Here is an 8399-nt window from a genome sequence, read left to right on the forward strand (position 1 = left end):
CTCAACTTCTTACTCATGAGATAATGAGAGACTTTTATTTTTTTCAGAAATACCCAAGGCCTAGGCTAAGTTCCCAAGTCATGTTTGAAGCCTCCATGCCACATGGTAATATCCATTTTCCACATGGGCATTACACCACAGTAGACAGCCTAGTTTGTATGCCCAAATCACTGTATGCAAATGATGGCCACACCCTTTCAGGTAGACCGAATAAAATATTTCATGAGACAAATATTATTCTTACATTAAGGCACCCTTCTCGTGATACCTTGCAGCTGTTGATTTCCTTGTTATAATACTTTCTTACCAACCTGTAAATATAGCACGAATATAAGCGCCTGGAGTGTCTGTATGTGTGTTTTTCCAAGTAGACAACTCAAACAGTACAGCTTCAGCCAGATACAGTAATTAAAATATACAAGTTGAATGTTTCTCAAGCATAAGTTAAAGTGATTATGTCCAACAATACTGCATTGCTAGAATAGATCAAGTGACCTCATCAAAATTGTTTGAGAAGGTGTCAAACTTATCCATGTTAAATTTCAAAATTTAACTGTGAAAAACTCTCTAGCTAACCATCTGTGGATCTAGTTCCTCCTAAATATAATCAAATTTCTTTTGAACAGAAACTCTTGCATTGACAGAGTAAATGAGTCCAAATATTTGGTTTAATTGATCTTCACTTTAATTAATCAAATAAAATTAATCTTTCAACTGCAGTGGAGTTTACATTTGTCTGTTTGATCTACAATGTTTTTGAAAGATAGTCATAATATTTTGTACACTACAAAAAGCATACCTACTTTTATTTATATTTCAAACAGCTGGCCGGAGTATATAATCATAGATGAAAAATGTCCTTAATTGGGATGTCATTTCTAAGTTTTACTGGATTCCAATCTTATTTCTAAAAAGGAAAGTAAGTTTGCAAAGGTACTCATATTTCAGGAACATTTTAATCATAAAAGTGTTAGGTGTTCATGATTCTAATTTGTGCATTAATTTTTTGGAAAATGATTTAGCTTCAGGTGGTATTTAAGGCTCAGGAAGCCTAAGTAAGACATTCTGAAAGATTGTGAGGTGAGAAGACTGTTACATAAAGTGAAGGGCTATTGATAAAAATGGGGCAGACTAGGAGAATGTATGTTTTCACACACCATCATTTCACATTAGTCTCCTTTCTACCACATGCAGTAAGCATCATCCACAAAAGGTAAACAAAGAGAACTGTCTGTACTAAAAATACCCATACTTTAAAGACAAATTTGTTGATGATTAAAGTATCTGAATAGTAATTCAGCACTTGGTTTTCACTAGCCAGTCAATTCCTGAACACACAAGGTATTTATAAAATCACAGTATCTTTTGCAAAAAGTGACTGCTTCAAACCCTGATTTATAAACATCTGTAATTTAATTTTTTTCTATCAAATTATGCATTTGTGATAAACTACAGATTATATTTATCATTAATCCCTAAAATAATAACTCTATTTGAATCTATAGAAACTGTGTGTAGATATACAAACTCTTATTTTAAAATAATTAACTTCCACGATTGTGTCTGACAAGTATGACCATGAGTTTTTAGCTCATGTTTTGTAATTGTAATCGATTTATCACGGAAATAATTTTTGAGGCATAAAATAAAGTCTGATTATTTCACTCAGCATTTTAGTATTGTCATGGACCTCGATATTCTCCTCATTGCCAGGAGATGGCGCTGTGGGTTTTAAATCGCAGAGCTAAAATCCCAAAGCAGTGAGCCCTTTCAGTTTGTTTCTCCCTTCACTCGTGGCGAGCCCTAAAAGTGTTCAACAATTTTTCTTTTAAAAAAATTTGAATGTTTTTCAACTTTAGATAAAGATAAGATTCGAAGGGGGAAAACACGTATAACAGAAATAGGTACATCAGCACGCAGTGAGAGCAATTGAACGCAGAACAGCCCAGTTAATTCTTCGAAACTCTGCATCAGCTTCCTCTATCCCCATCCGCATCTCCTACATTGTTCTCTGGGGTGTCAGCACTGCAGGGCAGGCGACAAGTTGTTCCGCTCGCCTTGAAAGTCTCCCTACTGCGAAATGCCCCGCGGGCGCCAGGTGAGCCCTTCGCGGGGCACCCGCCTGCGAGCTCGCGTGGAGCGCACGGTCGCGCGAAAAAGCTGCTGCTCCGGGGCTGAGGGTCTCTCTCCAAAGTCTGTTCAGACTTAGGCTAACTTGTCGCCAAATAGTCGTGAGGATCAACCTCTCCTATTTAAAATAGATAATAGATAATAGAAAAAAGAAAAAACCTTCCCGAAACAACTTTATATCAACAGGTTTCCCCTTTTCCACGGTCGAAGTCCTCGGAATCGTCAAGCACTTCAAAGCAACTGTGAAGCTGGGACTTTGGAGCACTGACCGGTTCCAGCTCCCTTGGCCCCTGCATCCTCATTACCCTCCTCCTCATGAGCCCCCTGTCCCCATGACACATATGGATCCACAGTAGCTCTCTGCAGTGAGCTTTGTAGGATCTGGCGAATTGGATACCTAAAGACTAATAACACGACACCGAAAGCCTTGGACTTGAATATCTTTGCCATCCAGTTGATCCTGCGTTCCCAAACCCGGCGGGATGATAAACCTCAGCTGTGCAAGCTTCAGGCTGACCCAGTGCCACCAGACAACTCGGGCGGGAGAGGGGCGGGGGTAGGCATATGCAAGTCCAAGGTCAGCATGCCTCCGACCCCGGCTGCTGAGCAGTCGAGGTTGCCCGGGCCTGGAGCGCAGCAGGGCGCACCCCTCTTCTACGCTGCGGGGGGCGGCTCGGGGACTTCACTCCCCGAAAGGGTCCCAGGAGGAAGTCCCACTGGGGTCTCCGCGGTCCCAGCCGGACGCGATCTTTCAGACTGGACTTCTCCGCGGAGGCGCCTCCGGGAGAGGGGTCCCATCGCCCTCAGGGAATTTGCTTTTCCAGAACAGCTCCCAAGTGAAAGTTTATATTATTTTTGCCAAACTTTGCTTTTACTTTTTAGAATGTTCTCAAATAGATAAATTGAATCACACACACAGGGACACTCCTTACTTTCAGAAAACACTCATACTCAAATCCCAGCGTTCCGGGTTCTCCAAACTTTTTAATCTAGGTAAGTAATAAACTGTTTATCGAGGCTATAGAAATCACAAAGAGAGACTCCAGGCTTTGCTCTTGTAAAGTATATTAGATTGCGTTCCGTTCTGATTTTATTTAGGTTCCTATTTCAAATTTCAAGCAAAGATTAATAAGGATGATTACTAAGAAATTTAAGTATGACCTAAAAAATTAGTTTGGTCTGAAGCTCAGGGCTCTCTCATTTCAGTGCGGTGCTGCTTGCTGAATATATTAGAATCCTTTCAAAGTCGTAGGTATATTCCCTCCTGATGTAACAAAACTGTATTCATCTTTATACAACATGCTCTGACGACTGTGAATTTGGTATCCAAGAAAGCTTCCTGTGCTGACGTCTGTGGGCCAACGGGCCTCGCTACGCCAACCATCCCAGACGGCACCCAGAATGCTGTGCTGGGTGTTGCTGGATCGCCTTCTCCGCCCACCCCGCCCATTCCCGCCACTACCTGGCCTGCGGAGTGGACTGAGCTTCCCCCGCCAAGCTGCAGGCAGAAGTCTCAGTCCCCGCTCTTCTTGTCCTCGAGTTGCTTAGGTAACGCACAGTGACCTCTGAAAATGCACAGTCAGAGGCTTCACTTCCAGTGCTTCCTTCTCTGCGGTCACCTGTGAGTCAGGAGTTTTCCCCGAGGGCTAATTTCCCACCCTTTCTTGCTGGGGAACCAGACATTGTTTATTTTGACTTTTCCTCTGCTACTTCTCCAGCTCGCTAGTTACAGGAGGAGCCGTGGCCCTATCCTCGCTTCCTGGGGGAACAAAGTTCGAGTGCACAGATTTCCCGAGCTCCTGAGGCCAGAGGGCACAAAGTGAGCCTCTGACGCCACCCCACCGCTGGCCCGAAATCAGGCGGCGGGATCTCACCCCAGTGAGGAGAGAGAGCCTAGTCTGTGACTTAGGGCTGGGACGATTAAACCAGGTAACGAGACACCAGGCAGATGTGTTTTCATTGCCCTGTAAGATAAACGCAGTGTTAAGTGTCTGACAACTTCCCAGAAGCAATCAGCAAAAGTTTACGAGTGCATAAACCTCAAAGACCATTCTCCGACCGTTGTTATAAGGCCCACATTTAGAGCTTCTATAAATTCTCGGGCAGTTTCCCAAACCTAAATTTCCAGTATCTATTAAGCAGCCTCCTCCTCCGGGGAGACCTGGGGGATTTTCTTGAACAGCTAAGAAAAGAGGTTTTTTGGCTCCTACTGAGTAAAATGAAGTTGCACAAAAGTTTGTTCCAGAAGTTTGAATGGCCAGGTGTTGGGGGGTGGAGTGGGGTGGAAGGAGGGCGTGGAGGTGGGGTACCGGAAGGGCCGCAAGGTGCTTTACGAAGCTGAGTTATCTAATAGCCGAGAAGGACCAGGATCCGGCGAGGGTCCCAGGTCAAAGTCTGTGCAGGAGGCGCCTTGGCTGCTCTCTGTGGTCACTCCTGCTGGACATTCCGGCCCTGCAGGGCACAGCTAAGCCCTAGCTCCCACCTGGCCCGGGAGTGGCAGACCTTCGCCCTTCTAGAGCCTGCACACTGGCCGTCAGGAGTCCAGGCGTCCTGCGGGAAGTGCCAGCACCTCGGAAAGGCAGGCTGGATGAAGAACCGAATCAGACGTCAGGAACGTGTCTCCACTGCCCCCAGAGCCACGGCGGTGCAGCCTCGGTCCTACAGAGGACTTTGAATAAGTTAGTATCAGGCACACTCGGTTCACCTACACGTTTACAGAGAACCTTTGTTTACAATCCCAGGAAAGGAAAGCTGCTAATTGAAAAACAATAACAGGAGCGTGTCTTTAGCTTTCTAAAGGGAGAGATTAACAGCTGCAAGTGCCCGGGAAAGGAGGGGAGGGGGGAGGCGGAAAGCACTGAACGAGGGCTTTGGGGTCTTCAGCGAGACCGTGGGCTGGCTTAAGCCATCCAGAACCGCGGTCCTGGGTCCCGGGCTGGAAAGCTTCCCGCAGCCCGCGTGCTCTTTGTCAGTCTTTGGGTTCCAATTTAAGGCTCGAAGGTAACCGACGACTGTGAAGTATTTCTGTCCCGGGGAGAATGAATCTCAGGCAATTACTTTGGAAAGATAGCGCTGGGCCCCTATTCATCCTTTGCAGGTGACTATTCAGACGCTTCTGCGTCGCCCTCACCCTTCCTTTATGAAATAAGGCGTCCAACTGTTCTGATATTACCATTCAAAAACAGGTTCTGTGGCGAACCTCATTTGTGAATCTATTACAGAGATTAATAGATTATTTCTCCTTTTTCAACTAATTCTCAGTTGGGAAATTTAACCATATGGTAAGGAGAGAATTAGAATTTCATCACATTAGAGCAAAATGTAATGAAAAGAGTCCAACACCTGGGGCCAACTCAGAAAGCCACAATTAAAAGGTTTTTAATGAAACCAGAGAAACCAAAAATTTCATAGGCTTCAGTAATTCTGCCACATAAGAAAGATTTATTGGAGGTGTTGGGAAATATTGTTTTTACTTATGTCATAAGGATGAACACCAGCCACTAAATACCATGTGCTCCCAGACATGCAACTGGGGAGAGAGAAGACGGCGTGTACCACTTCCCACCCCGAGAGGAGCACTGTCTTCACAGACCTCCCTTTACCAGCCCTCCCGGAACAGCCAGGCAGGTCCAGATGTCCCCGAATGGTTTCCTAGCTGGGGAGGTTACGTTTCTGGGCAAATACGCACCAATGCCCCACTTGGGGTGGGAAAGGATTTGACTCCGGGTGAAGTTGATCCGAAATCACAGGATTTTAATCAGGAGGAAAGTTTGAGAAATCAGTTCCTTCCTGTTTAGGAAATCGTGTGCTTCAGAGTCACCATCACTGTAGCAGTTATTTGGCAATTGACGCAAAGACACCCCCTTTTTAAATCTAATGAGCTGCATAATCAATTTGCTCTTCACCCCCCCCCCCATCCGTGTTGGAAATAGGCGGAGGGTGGGGTGAAAATAAGGCAGTGTTTAAGGGGGACGATTGCTTTGCTCTCTTACTAACTTATAATCTAAGGTGAATGTGGGGCAAGTTAGAGGGGACATCATTCCCCCCACTCCCAAATTCTCCAAATCCAGACCAGTGTCACCCTATGAACATGGGTAGACTATAATTCTCACCAGGAAGGGTAATTTAGCACAAGATGAGACAGTAGTGGCGAGGGAAAGACAGTGGGGGTGGGGGGCGGTGGGAGGGGGCGTCGGCTTTCCACCGGACTCCCAGACTTCGCCGCCGATCTACAATTTGCTGAAGGAGCAAAGAACATCCTCGGCTCTAAGTAGGGCTTTTAGTGTGCTCATTGATGAGTGAAAGTCGCTACACATGTCAAGCTAAAGGCAGTTGTTGGGTTACTAACAGGACCCAGCGCCTTGCAAACATATGCGCTAAGCTGTGTATACAGATGGCAGGCAGAATAACGGAGCAGGCGCCTTTTATAAAGCTCTAGCTGCTGCCTGTCTTCAGACCTGGGAAATGAAACTATTCAGACTCGCGGCCAGATAGCGCCTGCGATTGTTTGTTACCGTTTTAATCCTATTAATTAAAACGTTAACCTGATTGGGTAGAAAGCGCTGTCCCAACAGGCGAGTCTTCTTCATAATAACCTACTCAGAGATAATGATGTAAAAGACACCCCCGTCTGTGGCGGCGGCTGGTTGATGGGTCCTGAAATCTCTTGAAGGTGAATCCAAGCAAGATAAACGGTGCGGAGAGGAGGCGCGGGGCTGGGCTCAGAGCAGCGGCGGCGGCGGCGGCGGCGGCGGCTCCACTCCCTCCGCGCCCACCCTCCCACCATGCGGGGCTGCGGCCCATGGTGAGCCCCAGCAGCCAGCACCATCGGCTGGAGACGAAGAAGAAGAAGAAGAGGAGGCGGCGAGCGCGGGGGAAGGCGAAAAAGAAAAAGAAGGGGAGAGGGCTGCCAGCAGCACCGGGACCGACGCGCGCACCAGCCCCGGAGCCCGGCTCGGGCGCGTCTTCCGCGCCGCCTGACTCCCGAGCCGACGCGGCGGCGGCCGGCGCGGCGGGCCCGGGCTGCGCGCCGGCGCCGGACCATGGAGCGCGGGCTGCACCTCGGCGTGGCAGCCGCGGGCGAAGACGACCTCTTCCTGCACAAGAGCCTAAGCGCCTCCACAGCCAAGCGCTTGGAGGCGTCTTTCCGCTCCACGCCCCCGGGCATGGACCTGTCCCTGGCGCCGCCGCCTCGGGAGCGCCCAACGTCCTCCTCCTCGTCGCCCCTGGGCTGCTTCGAGCCGGCTGATCCCGAGGGGGCAGGGCTGCTGCTGCCGCCGCCTGGGGGAGGCAGTGGCGGCGGCGCGGGAGGTGGCGGCGGTGGCGGCGGCGGCGGCGGGGTGGGCGTCCCCGGGCTGCTGGTGGGCTCTGCCGGCGTTGGGGGAGACCCTAGACTGAGCAGCCTACCGGCTGGGGCCGCCCTTTGCCTCAAATACGGCGAAAGCGCGAGTCGGGGCTCAGTGGCCGAGAGCAGCGGCGGGGAGCAAAGCCCCGACGACGACAGCGACGGCCGCTGCGACCTGGTGCTGCGGGCCGGAGGCGCCGACCCGCGGGCCTCCCCCGGCGCGGGAGGCGGCTGCACCAAGGCGGCCGAGGGCTGCTCCAACGCCCACCTCCACGGCGGCTCCAGCGCCCCCCCGGGGGGTTCAGGCAGCGGTAGTGGTGGGGGTAGCAGTAGCGCTGGCGGCAGTGGCAGCGGCAGCAGCAGCAGCAGCAAGAAATCCAAAGAGCAAAAGGCGCTGCGGCTCAACATCAACGCCCGGGAGCGCCGGCGGATGCACGACCTGAACGACGCGCTGGATGAGCTGCGTGCGGTGATCCCCTACGCGCACAGCCCCTCGGTGCGCAAGCTCTCCAAGATCGCCACGCTGCTGCTCGCCAAGAACTACATCCTCATGCAGGCGCAGGCCCTGGAGGAGATGCGGCGCCTGGTCGCCTATCTCAACCAGGGCCAGGCCATCTCGGCCGCCTCGCTACCCAGCTCCGCGGCGGCGGCGGCGGCAGCCGCTGCCCTGCACCCAGCGCTGGGTGCCTACGAGCAAGCTGCCAGCTACCCGTTCAGCGCCGGGCTGCCCCCGGCTGCCTCCTGCCCGGAGAAGTGCGCCCTGTTCAACAGCGTCTCCTCCAGCCTCTGCAAACAGTGCACGGAGAAGCCTTAAACACACCCCCGAGAAATACAAGACCGACCCGAAAGCTAGAGGAAAGGGAAAAGCTCTCCCCCACCCCCTTATTTTGGTCCTCTTGTAGTTGTGAAACACTTGCAAAGCAAA

The 8399-nt window shown here is 50.4% G+C and overlaps 1 protein-coding gene across 1 annotated transcript; it reads left to right on the forward strand.

Moving 5' to 3' along the window:
• The first annotated feature begins 7172 nt into the window (after positions 1 to 7172).
• On the forward strand, positions 7173 to 8399 carry BHLHE22 (basic helix-loop-helix family member e22). Its single transcript, XM_036264394.1, has one exon. The coding sequence runs from the start codon at positions 7173 to 7175 to the stop codon at positions 8286 to 8288; it is 1116 nt and encodes a 371-aa protein (XP_036120287.1). The 3' UTR covers positions 8289 to 8399.

This window comes from Molossus molossus, unplaced genomic scaffold (assembly GCF_014108415.1).
Source record: "Molossus molossus isolate mMolMol1 unplaced genomic scaffold, mMolMol1.p scaffold_m16_p_16, whole genome shotgun sequence".
NCBI lineage: Eukaryota > Metazoa > Chordata > Mammalia > Chiroptera > Molossidae > Molossus > Molossus molossus.